General features: G+C 38.9%; 1 protein-coding gene across 1 annotated transcript in view; it reads left to right on the top strand.

Annotated features, from left to right (window-relative positions):
* Positions 1–23,644, top strand: part of LOC135692255 (uncharacterized) — a 36,939-nt gene that overhangs the window by 11,337 nt on the left and 1,958 nt on the right. Inside the window, exons 9-32 of the mRNA XM_065210340.2 lie at positions 233–753; positions 1,363–1,683; positions 2,027–2,372; positions 2,959–3,424; positions 4,039–4,298; positions 4,890–5,302; positions 5,653–5,879; positions 6,262–6,348; positions 7,229–7,294; positions 9,102–9,224; positions 10,444–10,563; positions 10,911–11,141; positions 11,975–12,247; positions 12,661–12,872; positions 13,733–13,922; positions 14,458–14,691; positions 15,635–15,934; positions 16,245–16,799; positions 17,772–18,167; positions 18,742–19,164; positions 19,764–19,932; positions 20,539–20,847; positions 21,329–21,517; positions 22,245–23,107. Of these exons, the coding sequence (XP_065066412.2) occupies positions 233–753; positions 1,363–1,683; positions 2,027–2,372; positions 2,959–3,424; positions 4,039–4,298; positions 4,890–5,302; positions 5,653–5,879; positions 6,262–6,348; positions 7,229–7,294; positions 9,102–9,224; positions 10,444–10,563; positions 10,911–11,141; positions 11,975–12,247; positions 12,661–12,872; positions 13,733–13,922; positions 14,458–14,691; positions 15,635–15,934; positions 16,245–16,799; positions 17,772–18,167; positions 18,742–19,164; positions 19,764–19,932; positions 20,539–20,847; positions 21,329–21,517; positions 22,245–23,107 (7,294 nt within the window). The remainder of the gene's footprint in view (positions 1–232; positions 754–1,362; positions 1,684–2,026; positions 2,373–2,958; positions 3,425–4,038; positions 4,299–4,889; positions 5,303–5,652; positions 5,880–6,261; positions 6,349–7,228; positions 7,295–9,101; positions 9,225–10,443; positions 10,564–10,910; positions 11,142–11,974; positions 12,248–12,660; positions 12,873–13,732; positions 13,923–14,457; positions 14,692–15,634; positions 15,935–16,244; positions 16,800–17,771; positions 18,168–18,741; positions 19,165–19,763; positions 19,933–20,538; positions 20,848–21,328; positions 21,518–22,244; positions 23,108–23,644) is intronic.

The raw sequence follows: 23,644 nt of genomic DNA on the forward strand, positions 1-23,644 counted from the left end.
CACAGCATCTTCTCAGCTTCTTGAGATAGAGACTGGCAAATGATCTCTTTATTTTTTGAAAAATTTTTGGAAATTTTGAAATTCTATTTAGAGAAAATATCTAGTTCTTCATACCTCTTGCATAGCAAATTGGCAGTTTCAAATGCTCGTTGTTTTTTCGATTAATTTTAGTTTTGAATTCAAACGATTATGCGATAAGGCTTAAAACACAGCCCTTCGTCCTTTTTATTAGGTACGACTTCAACGATACGACATCCAGTCCAGTCACGACTCCGAACACGACGCATTGCACGTCGTGGCCCTATTGGCAGAAACCAATGTATACAAAATTCAGGATTTACAACAACGTCAGCTTTGTGACAAAAGAGTTCCCTGTGCATGTGGAAAGACCCGTTCATAATTTCACAACATTGTCTATCAGTGGAGGGCCTGAAAACACTACGGAGGCGATGGTGCTTGTTCTGTCAGAGAAGACGGGAGATTTTTTCAATTGCTCCTGGACTATTAAAGATACGACAACGGTCAATAAGAACTCAACTTACAGTGATTTCTTAAACGGGATTCACGTTAAACACCAGTTCGCCACCACTGGCATATTCGATGTTTCGGTCTTCTGCTCCAACCGGCTGTACAGTGCTAGCGCAAAGATAAATGTCTCGTCATATGTCCCCGTCTCGGAATTTCAAGCTTCAGTTTTGTATGGTGGAGCGTGTGGTGCGAAAAAGTCGGCCGGTGACAAGGGTGATGGACCAGGTATTCTTTATGCAATTTTTGTGTGCTTCGATTTTCGCTTGTCCCACTTCGTATCTTTGACTGTCTTGTGCAATTTTATTATATGGTAGTTGATTTAAGTGATTTCAGCGATTTCAAAGACTAATGAAATAGAAATCAGAGAACGAACAGCATTCTTGGATACGATTTAGACCTGTTTTGCCTTTATCACCAGCTGTAATAGCCTGCGTGCAGACGCTGCGGAGTAGAGAGGAAGGGAAATAAGTCCTTGATTAAGTACATAAATAGAATTTGTGTGAAGTTGGAGATTTTCTTGCCTTTGACGCTCGGAGTTTCATTAGATTTAAGCATAGTCTATAGAATAAAAGTTTTTTCAGCAACAGTGAAGGGAATGCCAATTTGCATAGTATTTTCTTTTTTCTCTCAAATAGTGAACCAGTATCCAATTCTTCCTTTTTCAGAATTACTTTTTATGTTTTGACTATTTTCCTGGATGATATTTTGATACAGTATTACTAGGATGATATTACTGTAATGAAGTTACCATGATAATAAAACCTTGATAGTGGTACCAAAGAAATATTACCGTGATGATTTTTCAATGATAATAATTCTATGATCACATTTCAGGTTTGGATATGTATGCATTTGGTTGCCCATTGAAATTCGTCGTAAGTGGCCAGACAGGGTCCAATGTCACCTATCACTTTGACTTTGACGAGGAAAATTCACAAGGAACTACCACATCACTTCCAGAAACGACACACACCTTCCAACAATCACCCTTGGACCAGAAGACTATCAAGATCACCATTTCAAATCCGACGAGTACACGCACACAATTGTTTCCCCTGAAGTTCTTGCCTAGAATCACTGGCCTTAAGATCGGAAATAACGGGCCCATCAAAATGGGGAAAGAGGTCTCCATCAACGTTACTGTTGTCCAAAAAGGTAAGCAGTTGTATTCTCTTGCAAATGATAATAACAGAAGTAGTAAATTTTCGTTTTGTATTCAGGTAAAACTCCAATTACAAATATATCTTTTTCATTTGGAAAATCGAAATTGATCTGATAACCGATTCAACCCCCCCCCCCCCCCCCCCCTTCCCCATATTCAATGAAAGTTTGGCTAAAGTCTCATGTATACTGTAGTTTTTGAAAAATGCAGTCATACAAACATACATCAGATTTACAAAGTTTTTTTAATAGTCAAAATGACCCCATCTGAGTACTAAACAACAAACCGGTAAATAGCAGAAATCTTTTTCATTTACGACAAGTATTTATATTAAAGGTTACAAAAGTTGCTTTTTGGTTGAGTGCCAAACAAGTAGAGACACAACAACACACGAACTCTTCACAACACAGTTTTGGATGGGTGATGACAGCTGCAGGGATAAAACGAAGTACAAGCCAATCGTTTCAAAGCCAGATCTCAATCCAACCAAAGCCGTTTGGCCGCAGAAATACGAACAAACTGGCAAGTTCCGTTGTATTGTGATCGGAGAGAACGATGTCTCGCTTGAAACCGCCTTCACGGACATTGTTGTGCTCGATAAGCCCTGCAATAAGCCGAAAGTTGAATGGAGCGATATCAGTACGGTAATCGAAGACCCTGCTAATGTTACAAAGGGTAAAACGTACGTGTAATTCTTTCCTAATTTTCTATCAATTTTCTTAAACACAACTTTTTTTAACACTGCCTGTCTGCAGGACCGTAGAAAGAATGTGATCATGAGGGAGGGGAGGGGGGGGGGTATGCCATCGTTTGAGAAAAATAGTAACAAAAAGGATTGATCATTTGAAAAAAAGATTTTAATATTCTTTAGTACCTAGCGACGGTCCTGCCTATCTGCAACTGTACTAGCAACTTGCTCTAATTTGAATTCAAAGAAATATCCAGAGTCAGAGGCTTTTCCAGAGTCATTGTATGTCTCAGTCAAATATTTTATAGCCTCATATTGTACTTTTGGACGAGAAAAAAAGTTTCAAATGAAAATGTCCAGGAAATTTCCAGGAAATATTCAGGAAGTTACGTCTCAATTATCAACAAGTTGGTACCTCTCCGTATAAATACATGATCTTTCGCATTTCTCCCATCAAAACCGTACCTGTTCAGTTCAACTTTTAATTATTTTGACCTTATGATGATTAACTCGCTTCTCCTGGCTGTACAAGTATTATGGTGATTTTCAATAAGAAAACATTTTGATATCTCTCTTCTAGAAAATTGATTTCGGTGAAGTTGACAAAGGACTGCGAAAAAACAGATCTCGTAGAATACAACTGGAATATCTCGAGTGTAAAAGCAGGAACCTTTGAAAGGACAGTCGTCAAGTCCATAAACCACACGAAGGAGGACACAGCCCTGAAAATACCTGCCCGCTCGCTTGACTACGGCTTATACGAAATTGGCTTGTCACTGTGCATGAAGGATGTATATCCCCCGGTTTGTACACCAATCATTGGTTACATGACTATCAGACCATCCAGGCTTGTTGCTCAATTCGAAGGAGGCAGCGGTCGTGCAGGGGGTCAGAATAGGATGCTGCCAATCAGTGCATCTCCATCCCATGACCCTGATATCGGCCCAACAATGGAAGGTTTGAAGCTGCGCTGGTTCTGCAAATTACAGTCGGAAAATTTCCCAAGTGACTATGATTCGATGCCAGAAATCGATTTGCCTAAAAGTGTGAGTCTGCTTTGCCCAACTACGATCTATAAATAGCATTTTTAATAGCATAATTATTGGACTAAATTCTGCAACGAAGAACCTAGAAATTGAGGAGTAAACAGGTTGTTTTTACTCGATCGAGAATCTTGCATTAAGGAACCTTTTTAGCCGAGAAATATAATTTTAGTCTTCGCTGGATTTCGGTCACAGTTTTCGCTAGATTTTTCAAGGATCTTACGTTTATAGCAACAAATTCATAAGCAAGGCAAAATGGTCTTATTCAAGTATTTTTTCGACAAGCACTAGCGTATCATACCTTTGTGTTCTTCTTAGGTCCTTACACGGTAAAGGCCTGTTTTGTACTTTGGTCCAGTTAATTAGGTTTAAGAGTATTTAAATATCCTGTCTCTCTGAGCTAAGGTGTTCATCCCAATTTAATCATCTTTTAACTTGACTACATAAGTGTTAATTTTGTTTTTGTTTTCGTTACTTTCGATTCACATCTCGATATAAGTTTCCTGCTTGCATGTAGACATTATCAAATGTTTATACACTAAGGATTATCCGACGATCAGTGCTTTAGTGTGACATGTTTCCGCTTTTCAGCGCTATTTTCATATTTTCTATTTCAGGGGCCAGCTCCAGAAGCAAAGAATTATTCCATGAAACTGACTAGTAATTTCACAGGCTGCTTTGGGAATGGAATCGGTCGCCTGAAGGGCTTCGATGACGTCACTACCCTGCAAATAAACTCATCTTACATGCCACTGAAACAGTTTTACACCATTCGTATTTTGTTGTGGAAGCCTATATCAAGTGTGCCACGAGAGAACGTGACTGCCGACTATAGTTTGTTTATAGTGCCAGGAGATCCGCCAGAGATTAAGATCAAGTGAGCTTTCTGCTTTTTCATTAAGGATCTTTTATTTAAGTTTCGATAGACTTTGGCACTACGTGTGGATTTAGCATTCCCGATTATCTCTGGTTATTCTTTAAGTTTGTATCTTCTGACTTATTCTAGAATAAATGATGAAACAGCCAAATCTAATTTTAGTTAAGAACTAATCAGTTGTGCATACGGGTCATCTGCCAATCAACAACTGGCCAACCAGTGAGCGTGATATCACTCGCACGCTTATCGATTGGCTAATATTTTTTGACAGATGGCTTAAGCCACTTAAGTGTCGATTGCCTTTAATGACTGAATACGTGTTTACAATATGCCACATTATTAACCTTTTAAATTATTGCCAACTTGAATAGGGACATCAAAAATGCCTACCTACGGCAGTTTATTTTTTGAAATTTAAGTTTCCTACAGCCACTCATAGATGGCTCAAAACTATTAAAGCACAACCTGGAGGGTATTTCACAGTCTTCCTCATCGGAAGAAAAATCCTCATTGGCTAACCCTTTCTTTTGAAATCTAATATCAGGTTCTATGATCTCTTATCTCATACAAGTATTTTCCATTTAACTTCAGGTGCATTGTCAACTGCGAAGACAAGAAAAACCCAGACAAACCATTCAAGTTGCAAGCCATCTGTATAAAAGATTGTGGGGCTGGAATCAACTATAAATGGTCTTTGCAGAAAAAGAATGTTGGTGAGAGTGATGACAAACTTAAAAATGTCACTGACTTTTCAGTAAAAGACAAATGGCTAACAACGAGTATCACCAACAAGAACCTTGCTATGAAGGAAAACATGATGACATCCAATTTTGAATATGTTGTCAGATTAACAGGAAGCCTCGCAGAAGATGAAGGGACATACGGTTTTAGCTTGTATAGTATTGTTGTCAATGTTCCACCGAAAGTTCCCATATCCTCAAGTAGCTGTCAGGTTCGTCCCTTGACCGGCAAACCACTGGCAAAGATCTTTAAAGGCATCATGAGTGAGTGTGATTTCTTCTTTTTGCTTGTTAAAAAGTTCAGAAAAACCATTGGGCCTAATCAGTCACAATAAATGTGTGTTTTTGTTTATTTTAGGCCGTTGTCCAGCTTGGAATTCAAATAGCGCCTCTTTTCCCCTTTAGAAATGAGACTTGTGGATCCTCTTAATGGCGAGTCAACATCGATTTCGTACACTGCCATGTACCTAGAGATATCATGATCAATCTAACTGGGCAGTTGCTATTCTCAACTTTTCAAGTCTTGTTTAAAAAGCATCTCTAAACCCTACCCCTCACTCCAACTTGACTACACAAACTCGTGCCAAGAGTTTTAAGACATTTGTTTTTTCCAGGCGGATTCCAGGATGATGATGTGCCTCTTACATACCTGATGGACTATCGAGCTACAGGGACTGACAAAGAAGAGGACTGGGTCAATTTCCATAACAGCTTAAGCCAAATTTCTGATTTGCTCATGCTGCCCGAAGGACCGAAGGCTAAAGACTACAAAGTTGAAATCAGATATTATGTGGAAGATCTGTACAGAGCCAAGTCAAAATACGTCTTTGGAGATGTCATTGTGAGTGCTTTCCTATTAAGGGGCATATTTTATTGCAGGGAGGGGGGAAGTCCCCGAAAAAATAACCTACTTTTTTTAGATTCAGACTAACCTTGGGGCTTGTTGTAAAGGTGCATATTTGAGTTGCAGAATCAAATATTCTTACATTAGGTTCCCATTACAGAGGTGTATTTTGACGATAAATTAGGTTCGAAATGACGCGTCATAGGAGTGTCTTGCGAGAAAAGACCGCAAATGGGACAATGCTTCGTAAATATAAAGCCTTGTGTTCAGGCAAAAGTAAGTTCTTCAACATAAGATGTTCATCTAACGAAAGACTGTCTGTAGGTTTTTGGATTCGCGCGCATTCAAATCATATTTTGTGTATTTTCTCATTTCTCAGGTTAAAAGTGATAAGAAGGATGCCGCAGATCTGTCCAGCGTCCTTGAAGCAAGCAAAGGCTCCACAGATCCGGCAGCTGCTGGCATGGTATGTCGATAACGTTTGTTTATATATTTCATGCTTATTGACACGTGCAATGGAATAAAATCGTGTTTGCATGTTTGGGTGACAAATTGGGTTGCAAACATGCGTGTCAGACTGGGTTGACAGGCAGGGTTGACAGACTGGGTTGACAGACAGGGTTGACAGGCAGGGTTGACAGACGAGTTGACAGACTGGGTTGACAGACGAGAGGCAGACTGGGTTGACAGACGAGTTGACAGACTGGGTTGACAGACGAGTTGACAGACTGGGTTGACAGACGAGTTGACAGACTGGGTTGAGAGGCAGGGTTGACAGACGAGTTGACAGGCAGGGTTGACAGACGAGTTGACAGGCAGGGTTTACAGGCAGGGTTGACAGACTGGGTTGACAGACGAGTTGACAGACAGGGTTGACAGGCAGGGTTGACAGACGAGTTGGCAGGCAGGGTTGACAGACAGGGTTGACAGGCAGGGTTGAAAGACGAGTTGACAGACTGGGTTGACAGGCAGGGTTGACAGACTGGGCTGAAAGACAGGGTTGACCGACGGGGTTGACAGACTGGGGTGGTAGACTGGGGTAAGCGCCAGTAGTCTTATTTCGTTTTCATATTGATCTTCATGAGTTTTTCCCAAAGCTTGTCGGTATGAGCCCAGGTAGACAAAGCTACTAAATCTAATGGCCCACGTCCTCTCAATTTACAACAAACAATAAATTTGAAACAAATCGAACAACATACTTTCCCTTTTAATGAGCATAACATGCTTGCATTAAGAATATTCCCCTTTCTTTTAACCCCTATTCCTTGGCTTCAGCTTGACACATCATGCGTATTTTCAACCAATAGATGAAGAACACGTCTGTTTAAACATAAATTGTCTTGCAGGTTGCTAATGCTGTTCTTACCTCACTGGATAGTGACGACTCTGGCGATAGCAGTAATAGTGGTTCGGTATGTCTCATGTAATATATATCTTTATCATTTTTAATACTGGTATGACCAACCGTATTCCAATCACTGCCTGGGTTTAGATGTAGTGGCTGATACCCTGTTTAAACGGAGCAAAAGAATCATGATCGGGACATTATCCTTGAAAAAAGCCTTTAAACATTTAGTTTCGTTTTTTATCTTTTTAAGTGAATAGAAGATATTTTTTCCTTTCAAATTGGCACCAAGGGGTTTTCTATGTTTTTGCGACTACCTAGATAAAAAACACGGAAACTGCAAACTTTAAGAAAGCGGAAACCTTTGCATTAATTAGGAAGTTTGATCAAATTTCAACCTGTAATCCATTCATTTTGTTGGTCATGGTTAGTCATAGTCAAATTTCTTTTTTGTAATATTCTCTTTTTTATAAGAACAATTTTATAAGAACACAAGCCTCAAAATTGGTCAAAAGTTAAAAGCGAATTAAGAACAAGCTAAGGCTGAGCTACCGTAAAATGCAATTTTGAGCAACTTTTTATCTTAAAACGAGGATTTTTAGCCATGTGTGAATGCTTTGCCGTGAATGTTCAAACTTGTCTGAAAATGAAGGTTGTCTTACTCACTTTATTGGCAAATGAGGCCTGAACACCTCCCTAGAGTGAAAACGCTAGCTATCGTACTGCTTACACCCTATTAATTTAAGAACAAATTAGGAACAATCCTGCCTCAGATTTTCGAAAATATTAAGAACAGTCCGCCAATCTCAAAGATGCAGGCGATTGAACATTTCAGACTTTTAACTTACTACAGCGTTTTAGTAGCCGAAATATATCCCAAGCTTGGAACGAGCCTAGCTAGTAGCTATCTAAGTTATCCGAATGCAGTGCTCGTCACATGACGTTCTTAAACACACTACAATAATTCATATGTCACTACACAACACTAAGAACAGTTATTTGCCAAAAAGGAATTGATTTTGGGGGAAAATTATTTCTCGTCGTGACATATTTAGTTTTCCTGATGATAGGTCTGGATGTTGGGACCTCATTGGATAATTTATGTTTGAGCCAGAAGTCTTTCCGATCAGAGAAACTTCAAGGAGTTACAATATTTGGCATACGCCGCCAAGAAGGGGGACAAGGGAGGCAAATTGGCCCAGGGCCTCGAGGTCTAGGTTGCCTCATAAAGTAATGAACTCCATTTTAAGAATGGAATTGATCAAGTGTAGCAAAAGTATGCCTAAACATTTTAAAAAGTTTTAAAAGATTGCAAGAAATACTGCAAGACGTTTTCTTACATGCATTCTAAGCTGATCTGGTAGGGTGTGGTCACAAAAATTCTCTGCTCGCTCCGCTTGTAGGGGCCTCGTCTTTCTGTTTTCTCCCCAGAGCCTTATAAAATTCTTATAGACAAGAGGAAATTTTATAAGCTTAAATTATTGTTATGAGGAGCTCAAAAGAAGCTGTAGTTAATTTTTGCAGATTAACCTACAATTGGTTTTTTGCAAAAAGATGTTCATGGATTCACCCAAAAACTCGAAATTCAGAAATTTTGGTTTCCGCAAAGAAACTTTAGTTTGCCTGACACAGTTTTTACGATGATAATCCCGGTCTTTGTCCCATAACTTTGCTCCATGTCAGTGGGGTTTAAAAAAGGCTACCCGATACGTCATACCACAGTGAATGTGAACTCAATAACATCTTGATAATGTTGACTGTTTGGCAAGGGAGTCCGTTGTCCTTTCATTATATTTTAGCCGCATTTCACTATAAACCTATGAATTAAAAGGTTAATAATTGGCACTATTAACTGGGCAAACTTATTTTGCAAGGTTGTCTCCTCTGTGGTTGATTTGATGGGCAGTGTCGACGTCAACAGTGATGCAGGGGCCCTTGCTTTGGCAAGCACAATGAGCAAGTGTATGGGAACAGGCCAACTATCACCCGATGCACAGGTAGAATATTGCTTGATTACGCTAGTATTTTTATTATTTTCAGCGTCATTGTAACCAGTCGTTCGCGTTGCTCTCATCTCGTCTAGAAGTTATCACTGGTATGATTAATCATATTCATGGCTCAAAACATTGGCGTACAGGCGTCCTTCAAGATGAAACTAGCCTGCGTGGCGATACAGTAACAAGTATGAATATTTACGGTGAAATAGCCGAGTAAAGAAAACAGTAACACAATTTAAGTTCAAAATTTCATAACAAACTACCTGATGCGTTGAAACAAGAACAGTCTATAATGAATTTCAAGTGACAATACGATCAACTTGACAATGAATTTTAACTTTGAAACGTGTAATTTTTAGACATTTTTAAATTTGATATTGTAATTTGACATCTTTTAATTTTCTTTTTATATTTAAATTTAACAGGAGCTTGACCGATAGCGGCTTCTGAGCAAGCTGACTAAGTTTATTATCCTGTATAATCCTGTTATTATCCTTTATATGGAGATTATTATCCTGTTATTATCCTGTATATGGAGATTATTATCCTGTTATTATCCTGTATATTGAGATTATTATTTAGAATTGAAAATACCCAACTTGCTGGAAAACACATTCTCCGCCATGCATACCTTTCCTCAGCACACAAAAACTTCCAAACTGTCAAAAATTTAAACGCTCCCCACCACAACGCTTACTGAACTGGGTCCTCTGAATAAAAAGGTCAATCTCCTTAGTGACTTTAGAATTTTAGTTTTCCCCTGTTTCTACTTTTGTGTCGTAGGTATTAGTAGATTGAGAGCTCCTGATATTTTTCACGTGCAAATCTTTTCCGTGGAGAAAACATTAAACTGGCGAAGTTTTCAAGGACGGTCTCATTTAAAATTGTCATTTTAAAGGTGGTTTTATTGACTCCAAGCCACAAAAATTTGCGTGCGTGATACTTGCCGACACGTATCCAGTTCTGTTTGGCCTGCATACGGCATCGTACCTAGTTTAAAGATTTTTTAAACCCTGGACTTTACCTACCTTAGTATGATTGACTTTGCCTCCCATTCAAGCAATGACTGTAATTTCACTCTTAATTCAAGCCTGCATCTTACCGTACGTCTCGGATTCACTGATATGTCATTTTGTTACTGCAGCAGCCGGGGTTGATAAAAGATGTCCTTATATTTTTCAATTGATCATACTAATTAATAATGCGGTTCTTTCCACAGGCCAAAGCAATGAAGGCCATGGCGAAATGTGCCAATCAAATGGGACCTGATACTCCACCGGAAATTGTCTCGAGTGTTGCCACAAATGCATTTGCTGTTCTTCTGACAGGCTCAGAAACTGTACGTAACACAAGTCGCTTTTTATCTTTTAGTTATTGTTTTATTGTTTCTTTATTTTTGTAAGTAAACCCAATGTGCTGGAGTAGAGCTACTGCGCTATTCCCACTCGAGGAATTGGACCGTAATTTCAAAATAGTTAACTGTTGTATATCATTCTTAATGATCCACTATAATCCTTCAAAACTCAGGTTTTAAATTCACTTTGGTAAACTAGAGGCGCTTGCGGAAAAATTGTAGCCAAAAGGGTACATAAACTTTCCTGGCTTTGGCAAGCTCCACGTCATTTGTTACGAGTACATACAGAAGTTTGAGTTTTTTTCTAACAATGGATTCATTTTGTGAACCAGGGTGGCGGAGATGCGGAGGATAGTGACTCAACTGTGCGAAACCTAGGGACAACATTAGCTGGGAACATGGTTGCTGGCGAGGCGCCGTTTCAGAAAAAGTCAGGAAAAAGCATGATCGCCTGTCAAGCAATGGAACCTGGGAGTGGTGGCAAAGTTTCACTTGGCTCCGGCGGTGATTTTGACATGGACAGCTCTCAACTTGGCGAATCTGGAACAGCCTTTCAAGCAGTTGTACGTCCAATTTGTCGTTGTGTTATGTCTTGCTTCATTCTGATTTCCTGATGTTTATAGCTTCTTAGAGTCTAAAAAGCTGTCAACCATTCTAAAAACCGATAAACCGAACTTTAAAACTTTCCTCTAAAGCAAACAAAACAAGGCTAGACAAGTTGTGATACATTGGATTTATTTCGTTTTTGATTCCCTCCATAACGTTCGCTGGCTGTGCGACCGCCATCGGAATTGTTTATTCAATTTAAAGTATAAATGTCTCACAAAATACTGTAGGTTGAATTTTTTGGCATTAGAATACCTATATGTTGATTTAGTTATTTTGCCTGTCACCTTTTGTTTTTTATTTCCACATTTTCTTCTTTTTTAATTCTATTTTATTGTTCCAATCTACGTGAAATATAAAAAGTTTCCTATCGCTATTTTGTAAAAATTCACAGGTGAAGTGTGACAGAAAAACACAGAAAGATTGTTTCCTTGATAAAAGGATAGATTTTAAATCAAATGCATCCAGAGCTAGTTATATAGGGCAAGTCGGCTAGACAAAATTCTGGCTTGGCAATAATCCGTTTCTGTTGAGATAGAATTTTGGACTTTCTCCCAGTTTACAGCACACAAAACGACTGATTACCAAATACTTCTACAGTAAAAATCTAAGTATTCTGAGTTTAGAGTTGGCCTTGATAGAAACAATAATGAAGGGAAAAATGTTCTGTTGGAAGTAGGAAACTTTTTGAATAACCAACCAAACTGTTTAATTGTGTCTTTCCAGTCCGCTGCTATTCTATTTTGCTTTGTTTTTTCCTTGTAAGTAGAAATCGAATTTGTTTTTACAGGGTGGAAATGGTCCCGATAAATACTCGAATAAAAGCAGTGCGGCCAAAGACGTTACCAGTGACGTAGTCAGCCTCGATATGGCTGCTGGCGGACAGCCTCTTGTTGTTAAAAACTTAAGCAAGCCAATCAAAGTGAAGATCAAGCAACCAATTAACCCATACCCACCTACACAGCATACCTCATACACGCATCTCCTGAAAACAGTGAGCCTTGTGAGCAACCCTAGTGACAATCTGTCGTCTATATTCATTGATATCAGGAATACCTCTGAGGTATGTTTTATAGATTTCTCCTGAATTATTGAATTCAATTGAGTAACTGTTTTTAACTTTGTTTTGGTTTTGTCATTCATAATCGACCATCTTTTACTTTACTTTTCTGTTCATGGGAATTCAAAGATTCAAAAATACACCTATCTAAAATAATAACCTTTATAAAATAGCATTTGTATATTAGAAATCGTGTAATAGATTTTGTATGATAGATAAGCGATTTCCGCTCTTTTCTTGTTTAGCTGAGTTCACTAATTTAGATAAAACGATATCTGACTTGATTTTCATGCTATACAGTCAGGGCTTTTTACATATTCTCGATCCAGTTCGGTTGCTCAAGCAAATGATTAAAAATGATACCAAACGTAGGCCATTTGGGTCAAAATCCTAATCGTTTTGTCGTCTTTTCACAGATGAATGACAGTTGCTTCTTTGTGATCATAAAGAAAGGCCTGAAACCCAAACTATATGACAATGATTTCAATTTCACACTGCCGCATGTTGTCACACCATTTAAACCAAATGGCGAGAATAAGTCAGAGGAAGAGATGAAACTTGATTATACAAACAGATACAGAATATTTCTTCATGGTGCAAGAGATCTCAGGGAAGCAGCAATCGGGATGTGAGTTGGATTACTTGCTTTCGCTAATTATTTGTCAATTCGCAGCTGTTGTGTGTTAAAATAGGTTTTATGGTTTTGTTAGAGCCTCTTTGGAATTTTTGCTTAAAATTGAGAAGGGTATTCTCAAAAGTTATTTCAAAAACTATAGCCTAGATGAGAAATTAAGACATGAAGGTAAATCAAAATGTTTGTCTCTGTTTTAAAGTCATTGCTCAAGAAAGCTGCATTTTTAGACAGTCAGTGTTAAAGTTTTGTACACCCCCCCTTCAATGTTTCATGTGGATATCTTTGTAACTAAACGGTTAAATTTGAACGGGGGAAGGGGAAGGTGTACGAGGCCTCTTCACCACAATGGATGGTAGAGCGTGAGGCAAAGAAGAATGCACGCGCAATTTTCATGTTTTCATGAATCAACCCACGATCAAATCGTAACCTACAATATATATCTACAAGTCATGTGATTAATGATTGACGGTGCATGCGTAGGTTGGAACTGGGGGGGAGGGGGTGGTCTTGTTGAAAGGGGGGAGGGAGCGACAGGTTACGCTATAGATACTCCCTAGATCTTTTTTTCATTTGTCTCTGCAGCAGTATCCATTAGACAACTTATATATATACACAAAATTTTTATAGATTGTTTTGTAGCTTTGGAATCAGACAGTGTGTATATATCTGATATCTAGCCATTGCAGGCTGCTGGAACTGTCACATCATCTCCATAGCTTTGTTAGTGCAAATCTTATCAGTAAAGTTTGACAATTTTCCTGGAAAATAATGGTTTTAACACAACCATTCTAATTAACACTTACAAATGCAATCTCTGATTACTTCTTTTAAATGCAATCTCATATCTCTCGCAGGTATTATGTGGCCGTTTTGAATAGCCCGTGCAATACCACTAATGTTTCGCTGCCGATCATGACGTCCCTTGACGTTCCGGGTCCGTTAAATTTGACCATACCGCCAATTAACTATACATTCCAGTCTTACACTGGCGTCTGTAAATTTTTCAACAAAACTTCGAAGAAATGGTCCACATCCGGTCTCGAGGTAAAAACTTCTACTCTTTTGTTTGAAAGCCACATTTTGATTGATATCGTAACAAGCAATATAGTGTTGATATTTTTGTGCAAACAGACGCTCATGCGATCGGCAAGAAAAATTCACTGTTGATGACTTTTCCATTTGATGCTCTTATTTGATAATTAATCAATGTTGAACATCATCAAACTGTCAAACTGTTCATGAATTCAGTTCATGAAAATAACGTCTTTAACATTATCGTTTTGAATGCTCTTCCAAGAGCCCCAACTTTTATGAAGAATTTTCTGATATTTATTTCATAGCAAAAACACCTTCAATTATGATATGTAACTGGCTGAATAAGAATACATCTCTTAAAAGATTTCAAAGCCCAGAAAAAATAAACAAATTCACTCTAAGTGAGTCATGTTAGGGACTCGAAACCCAGACTATCGGATGGGTAGTCCGTGATCCTAACTACTGAGCCATCCTTACTTGCACACCACTGTTGTTGTACCTACTGTTGTAACTTCAATTGTTCAACAATGAATTCTCTTTTTAGATAACCCAAGAAACAACACAGAACTTCACCGTGTGTCTTACAACTCACTTGTCATCATTTGCCGGTGGAAGTGTCTTTGCAAAGCCAAACACTATTGACTTCTCCAAAGCTTTTGCTGGCTTCAGCAATATCGGTGAAAACCCCACTGTATTTGCCACAACGCTGTCGATCATAGGGATCTATTTCGTGCTGCTGGCCTACTGCAGGTACAAGGACAAAAAAGATGTTGAAAAGGTATTGAAAAATACAGTCACACTGATTTCTGAATGTTGAGCTGGGGGTAATATTCAATGGAGTTAAAACATGATAGGCACTTCTTTTAAGTACATTTGGAATGGTTTCCAAAATGCTAGCTATGTGGAGAGTAGGGGATTTAGGCTGACTAGGCTAGAGAAATATTTGTAGGGGAAGGTTTGGCCTAGAGCGCAAATTTTGTTGCCATGCTTCTAATGAGGTTTCCTGCCATGCTTCTTTGAGGCCTAACCTTTGTCACAGCATGCTCCCATCACCCAGATTTGCACGTGGAATGAAAACATTATCATTTAACTTGTTCTTTTTGAATTTTAAAAATTTTGATTTTCTTCCGAATTTGAGGCAAAGTGCATTACCTGCTTAACTAGACAATTTTAATAGTGCTGAAAAATACCTGAAACTTTTTCAAATGCATCTAGATCACAAATTGTTCTATCTTGTTATGTTTGTGAATTTTTTTCTTGTAAACAATGTTTGCCAAACCCATACTTGCAATTTCTTATTTTATCCCAAGTTGCACCAATAATTGCTTTTTTCGTTAGTTGCTTTTTTTAATAAGGTCTACGACCAAGGTCCATGGGGGTTCAAAATGAAGATACTTAATTTCTATGTATTGCTACTAAACTTGTTGTACTATGTTATTTTTGCTTTAAGCTTTGTATGTTATGCTATTACTTCAACTTGACAACTAACCTCCCTCCCCAGATCTTGTAAGCTTGGAATGCTGTACCCTCTTCCTGCTTCCCGACTCTTACAACCTGTCTTTATTCAAAACAATATTCAACAAGCTTGATCTTTCCTTCCTCTCTTTAAAACCCCTCCTTCCTTTCCCTCGATAGGGGTTTGCTATCGGCTCCTGGGCCTTTCCTAACATCACCGACTAAAATCAATGAGGATAAACGACTTTTTGATCGTTTCTTTGTAGATCGGCGTGTTCCCACTAGAGGACAACCATCCCAGTGATAACTATTTATACGAAGTCAGCGTGCAAACCGGTTTTAAAAAGGGTGCTGGTACAACAGCTGATGTCTTCATTGTCCTTAACGGCAATCTGGGCGAAACATCGCCTCGCAAATTGAAGAATCCGAACCGAAAATGCTTTGAAAAAGGAGAAACTGATGCTTTCTTGGTGACAACGCCATTCAGTTTAGGCCAAATCAAAAGCGTTGAAGTATGGCACAACAACGCGGGGAACTCTCCTGGTTGGTACTGCATGCAAGTTCAGGTACGTATTGAAAATTGAGGTTTTGAAGGACCACGAGATCCGTTAGCATCAGCTGAAGTTAATTTTATTCGCACTGAACACAAGTTGTAAAGCACTGCCCTTTTAATGGCCTGTCACAAGACAGTTTCAAACCAGTTTTAACAGAGTCATTGAAGTCTTCTCGCCTTTATTTATTTTTTCTTTACTTACCAATAACTAAATATTATAGGTAAATATTGCATGAATACCAATTATTTAGATTAAAATTCTTCACCCGGGGAATTATAGACCAACTGGCCGTAATCGTACATAAATAAACATTGCATTTCAGATCCGTGATGTGCAAACTGACAAGAAATTCATCTTCGTTTGCAACCGTTGGCTGGCTGTTGAAGAAGACGATGGTGAGATCAAACGCAAGGTTGAAATTGCAACCAAGAATGACCTTGTTCAGTTCGACTTCCTCTTCGCTCAAACGGCTCGCAAAAATCTCTACGATGGACACATCTGGTTCTCTGTTTTCACGCGCCCACCCAGGAGTCATTTCACTCGCTGCCAGCGGCTGGGTTGCTGTTTGACTTTACTTCTCACCTCAATGTTGGCCAATGCTATGTTCTATAAAGATCCGGCTCCAGCCTCGAGCGACCCGAATGCCCCTGCCCCAGAGCCGTCTGATTCGATTCATCTCGGCCCGATTACTATCTCCGTGGAGCAGATCAAGATTGGGTTTACAAGCAGTTTGGTCGTTGTACCTGTCAATCTAATTATTGCAACGCTGTTCCAAAAGGCTAAACCACGTGAAGAGAAAAAGAAAGAGAAGTCGGATAAATATTCGGCTGACGCCGACGACGATGAAGAATCGAGCATTGGATCAACCCGTAATCTGGTAGGCCAGGCCTTTTCGTTCTTCGATCCGTCGAATGGTTTGCAAAACAGGGAGAATATCTAGGAATGCCCGACCAGGGGTTTATTAGTTAGGGGTGTGCGATTTCTGTACCCAATGTAATGCGTAAGAAGTCGAATTGAAAATACGTCTTAAAAATGTTGATAAATATGTGGAATAAAATGGAAGATTTGAAAATATTAAAGCTGTTAACTCTGTATAGCTGAAGATCCTCTTGTTTTTTCCTTTTTTACAAATTTAATGAATACTTCACCCTTTCTACAAATCAAAATTTTCATCTCCTTGGCTTATTAGAATTTCCTATAAAAGCATATCTCAACAACAAGGGCGAAGCTTGAACTTTTTTTACGCAATAAAATTTGTCATTAAGTTTTTCTTTAGCATTTTTTCACATTTTCTTGGAGTTTTTAATAGACCATAATTTATTTACTTGTATTTGATTTTATGTCAGTTGGGAAATAAACGAATGTCCTGGCCCTTTACATGCGAGTTCGCGGGTTTATTCTACTTATTGACCATCCGGGGGTAGTGCTACCCGCGGGTAGAATCATTTAATGTTTATACCACGGGTACCCGCGGGTAGAATCATTCAATGTTTGTATCACAGGTACCCACGGGTAGAATCATTTAATATTTGTACCACGGGTACCCGCGGGTAGAATCATTTAATATTTGTATCACGGGTACCCGCGGGTAGAATCATTTAATGTTTGTATCACGGGTAAGGCCTCCACTCTCACTCCAATCGGGTAAGAGTGTTGGGTGGCTGTGGTTATATGGCCTCAGTGGCAATAAAGCAGTAGGGTATTGGAAATGTATCAAGAAATGAAAACTTTTGCTTTTTATCATTTAGCAATGATGGCTATCCCTGTTAATGGAACTCTGAAACTACGACTTTTTCGTTTGTTTGTGTAGCTTCTTTCATGTACTTTATTGCACCATCTTTGATCTTAGGTAAGCACTTCAAAAATCGATCTTATTGAGGCAAACACCCGGCCTAGCACAAATACACTTGATAACGAACCCGAGCCCGAACTGACTGAAGAGGAGCGGGAAATAGAGAAGTCAAAGAAGCGTGCGAATTTCTTGAAAATGATTTGCTTTCCTGGAAACGAAGACGATGAAGGGGAAGAATCATCTGGAAAGTCAAAGAAGAAACCAAAGCCAAAAGCGACTCTGCCCCATTGGGTTATTTACATTGCTTATGTTTTGATATTTGCCGCTTCTGGTGCGGCGGCCTTTTTTGTAATCCTTTATGGATTCCAATTTGGAAAGGAGAAATCAGACAACTGGATGAAATCAATGATGTTGTCATTCTGGCAATCTGTGCTGGTCATCCAACCTGTCAAGGTATTAACTGATATTTTATTAATATTTACTGATATTTTAGTTAGTCTTAAAGAATAAGATTATTTCAAGTTTTAACTTTGAGCGTTGGCCTAACCTAACCATCAGGCAAGTTCTAACTATTCGCTGATGTTGCTTATGCTATTCAGCAACGCTAATTAAATCGCTCGTTTCATCCACTCATTCAATTATTCATTCATTTATTAATTGGTTAATCTATTCAGTTATTCTTTCCTTCATTCCTTTATAAATTTTCTCTGGATTTAAGCATGCTTTGCGGTAGTTTGTGTCTGGTAATACAGTTTTCGAATTCAGGCCGGTTTTGAATAGTTGCAAAGCATGCCGGGTGCGCAAGAGCCTTTAATTTAAGGCTGACTTCTCGACTTATTTATAATAAGATTTCCATCCAATTGTTGAATCCTTAGTTTTACAACCTATTTCGTTTTGTTTTGATATTCTTGCTTCCTTTTTTTCAATCCTGCTTGTCGCATTTCCTCTCATTTTAGCTGCTTGTTATTTCCTTTTCATCAGTTGCCTTTATTTCGTAATCTTTGTTTACACGTGGCTCTTTTCCTAGGTTCTTGCATTGTCCGTTCTCGTCGCCATGATCATAAAGGATCCTAAGGCAGCCAGCGGGGAAGACGAAGGTGGCTCCAAATCCGTTGGAAAAGACGACAAAGGCCAGGAGGGGAAGAAGAAGAAAAAGAAAGTCGGAGAGGATGGCGAGGAAGAAGAGAGCAGCGATGAAGAAGCGGACGAAGATGAAGCTAAGAGAGAGCTGGAGAAGAATCTTGAATTTAAACTGCCAGATGAGAAAAAACTCGAAGAATCCAGGAAACTACGGCTGAAAGAAAAACAAATGAAGTCAATCATAAGGGAAATTGTAATTCATCTCTTGTTTGTTATGCTGTGTCTGTTTATTGGCTACAGCAATTTGGACCCATTTGCGCAACAATTCGGAACAGGAGTTAGGAACTTTGTTGGAGATGATCTAGAGCAGGTATTTTTCACTTTAATATCATTTGCAGATACATACTTTCAAACTGCTGGAAGAAGTTTCTACAACAGGGTTGATGTATTCGTATTTGTCCTGTGACGATCTTGCTTGGTTTTTCTATATATTTTTCTAACAGAGGCTACCCTCTTTCGTGTGCTTCTCGTTTATCAAATGGAATTTCTGTATTCGCTCCTCCATTTATCTGCGATGGCAGTTAGCATTGTTCTGTGTTCTCGTAATGAATCACATTTGTTTGAATCACAAATGTACTATCCAGTTATCTCTTTGCTTTATGCAGTTGAATTAATTTTGCCTTTGAGTTTCAAAGGCTGGATAAAAACAGGACGAACAATTTTTAAATGTTAGCCAGGTCTTTGCAGGTTTAAGTCAAGAAGAATTCGTTCCTGGTAGCTTTTTTATTGCAAAGACTGATACTCGGCACACTGGCCTCGAATTAATAAATATATAATATTAAATTGTTTTGATTCTATTTTAAAGCTTTCATGTATACATGCATCCAATAACACATTTTATTTCATCTTATATTTAGGCCTTTATTTACAACTGTCTCGATTTTTCTTTCTATCTCTTCTGTATTTTAGGTGACAAGAGTAGAGCAGTACTGGAGCTGGATCGAGGATAAATTCATCCCGTATCTGTTCCCTGGCACTTGGTACAACGGGGATCCGTATATGGTTCGATTTGTCGCGGACACAGAACCTTCGAAAATAATATCCATGGCTAGAATGAGACAGCTTCGCGTTAAAAAGAGTAAGTTTCTTTTCAGTCTCTACATTAGAGATCTAACAGTCTTAGGTTTATGCTTTAGACTAAATAAACAACCAAGTGTTTCAAACTTATTTCGACTGGCCTCCACCAATATTAATTGTTTAATGACCAAAGGCAGCAGATGTGTATTAAGGGTAGTTTTGAAAATTTAAAGACAAAGAACCCCGAGAAGAGGGTCACCAATGTTGGATAATTTTGAAAGTTTTGTTGGCTGAGACTTTTAAAAGAGAAATATTAAGCTGAACTGCCAAAGAAGGCTCAGAAATTTTCAAAGTTTATCAGAGAATGAAGTGATCCATTTTTGCAGATGATTGATATTCCCATATACGTTTTTGGTGTTATTCATGTTCCCCCCCCCCCCGAATTAGCAATTGAACATTATTATCATATGTTTCAGCACATAAGTTACACATTTTACAGTATTTTCAGTTGAGTTTCATGATGGTCAGAGCTGTCTACTCAATGTACTTGATTTTTTTCCATTTTTCCGTTCTCAATCTTTTTTATAAATAAGAAGTGTAAAGCGATTTCAAACCAACTGCTTTTGATTAAGTTTTGTAAGATCAATACAAATGTGTTCTCTCACAGATACTTGCACAAAACACCCGGTCTTCAAATACATTGTATCCGAATGCAACGGGGCATATAGCTGGTCCAATGAAGATACCGAACAATACAGTGCAGGATGGAAACCGCCACTAAACAAAACCGAGACCAGGAAACTCAGACACCGGAAACGCAAGGCTTTGTGGCTTGGACTTGAAAACCCGTGGCAGTATCAGTCTGTGCTTAAGTTGAAAAACTTCCCATTTTTGGGCAAATTCGCAACTTACGGAGGTAGCAGCTATGCAGTCAGTGTAGGCCCGGATGAACGGATTTCAAGACTCATTATCAAAGGTAATTCATTTGAACGCAACTTTTCAGCTAACTGTAACATCGACAAAAACTTTTTTTTCTCCAATTTTCTCTCCTCTCTCATTGCATGTTTCCTTTTTCTTTTTCATGCTTCCTTGCGTCCCCGTCGCCTTTCGTTATCTTTGTTTCTTCGCCTTTTCCCGTCGTCTTTCGTTATCTTCGTTTCTTTGCCGTCGTCTTTCGTTATCTTCGAACAGAATCTTTGTTTGGGTTTTTCACTTCCCTCCCCCCTCCCCCCTCTCATAACTGTGCTTTGCTTTCCTTCCAAAGTTGCATACTCTGGAAAGTGTCAGATGAAATGTACTTGATGCGTAATTGTTCCACTTTTATTGAAATTTTGATTTTTTTTTAAAAGCTGGCACCAAACAAGCGAAAATACATGTAACTACTCTCACACAGCGTCTATTTTACACATGATGCTTAAATTCCTAGATCAATCTAAAAGATAATGATTTTTCCGCAGATATGAAAGACAATTTCTGGATAGATCGTTACACGAGAGCAGTTTTCGTTGAGTTTAACATCTACAATGCCAACACGAATTTGATGATGATTGTCACTCTCCTCAGTGAGGTATTGCAAACCGGTGGTTGGAATTACTTCTACAATGTACAAGCAATCCGGCTCTACAGATGGCAGGGTGGCCTAGGCGGTAGGCTATTTTCGTCATTATTCTTTACTTGAAAGAAATACATAAAATTAATAGATTCGAGGCTACTACAGCTTCAATATTGCTTTGTCACAGCTCTATGACAAATAAAAACCCTCCAATCCCTCCTGCCCTCGAATGAGGCTAGAAAAAGATGCTATACTAGACAAAAGAATCTCAAGGTGTGGTCACATCGATCGGAGGGACCAAAACACTGCTCGAAAAAATAACTTCTCATTGCGCAAAAATGTCTTACACAAACCGTTAAAGTTTTATTCAACGCACAAACAGAAATAAAAATATCTTATTTGTTTATCATAGCTCAATTTCCACCGACAGTATAACCCCTGATGTTACCCCTAAAGACATCCTCCTTTCTACAATTATTGAAATTTAATTTGATAGAGATCACATAAATTTTTTAAACAAAGAAATGTGAACGCGTACCCGAAGTAGAGACATTTGATAGGAAAACGGAATTTAAATGGGTTACCTTGTAAGGTTACTTAACAAGTTAGGTAGGATTACCTCGTTGATTGTTGCCGAAACCCCATGAAATTAAGAAGAGAGGGAATTTCGGGGGGGGGGGGATGCGAGATGTTATAGCGGATGCGTATATTCCCCGAAGCCTTAGAATAGGAAACTCTCGGCCAAATATTTTACTCGAAATATGTTGCTAATAATGTTTTACTCGATTTCATTGACTTTAATAATGTTTTCTTTACTTCAGGCTTGATCGTCTTTGCTGACTTGACATTTATGATAGTGACGTTGGTCGGGCTGTACAAACTAGTCAAGAATTGCAAAAAGGAAGGAGTCAAAAACTACTTAAAGAGCGCGTGGAACTTTTTGCATGCATTCGTCACTGTTTTCTCAATCTGCACTTTTTCTTGTGTTTTCGCTCGTGTTGGTGCTGTCATGTACGCAATGAAACAATACAAGAAAGAGCCAGAGGTCTTCGTCAGCTTCGCCTACCTTGGTCAGTTGGACTATTTCGTCCAGGCGTTCATCGGCTTTGTCGTCATGGCGACCAACCTCGAATTCCTGAGGCTGCTACGATTCAACAAGAAGATAGGCCTTCTCACTGCAACCATACGTCAGAGCATGAAACCCCTGGCCTCCTTTGGTCTCATATTCACCTTCATCTTCATGAGTTACGTCAGTTTGGCGCATCTTTTGTTTGTTGATCAGCTTGAGGATTACAAGAACTTCGGTACCAGTGTTGTCTCATTGACAAGAATGTTCTTAGGCCAGTTCGATGTATACGCTTATATGAAGGCTGCACCTTTGCTAGGGCCTATGCTCTTCCTTTCCTACATGGTCACCATCCAAATGGTTCTCATCAACATGTTTATCGGTATCATCTGCGAGACGTTTGAGGAGGTCCGTCTCGACATCGAAAAACAATCTAATGATCATGAAATCGTCTCGTTCATGACGAACCGTTTCAAGAAGATTGCAGGAGCGGCAGTCGGGCCATCAGTCGACCCAATCTACCGTGAATGGAAATCTGACTGGGAAATGACACTGGATTCGATTGAGGAGAAGTCGGACAGCATCGTCTACTTGATGAGGAATATTGAAGCAGAAGAGGTACGGGTATTGTTGCTCTCCCTCGCCAGTAAACCATTATTATAAACCATCACATGTGATTGGTGTAGAGAGAGGTTGCTTGTCTAGGAGGCTAGTCTTCTTATGTCAAGCCACGTGTGTTCGTCGAGTTGTGTATCGTTGAAGAACGAGCAATGGGCAAAATAGGTTTAAATCTAGATGTGGATTAAATGGGCCAGTTTTAACTTGCGTATTATAAGGATAAAAATTATTATCAGGAATTTGGTTTGAATTAACGATTAGTTCAAAATACGAGACAGAAGGTTTCGACGTCATTTGGGACACGGCCAATACTCAGCGTTAATTTTTTTATGTTCAAAAATATATGCAAAAAACGTTTATATATTTCTTTTTTGTGAGTATGTGAAACGCCCCTTCCGAAAATTTTCAAAGGCCAAATACTTGTTTGGCATGTTTTGATCAGTTTTGCGGAGATCGAATAAGTCAACTTGATAAACAAAATTTCCTCATATTCAAATGCAACACCGTGCATGATTAGTGCTATTAATAGCGCTAAAA

The sequence above is a fragment of the Rhopilema esculentum genome, chromosome 13 (assembly GCF_057945365.1).
Source record: "Rhopilema esculentum isolate cy_ngs chromosome 13, ASM5794536v1, whole genome shotgun sequence".
Lineage (NCBI taxonomy): Eukaryota > Metazoa > Cnidaria > Scyphozoa > Rhizostomeae > Rhizostomatidae > Rhopilema > Rhopilema esculentum.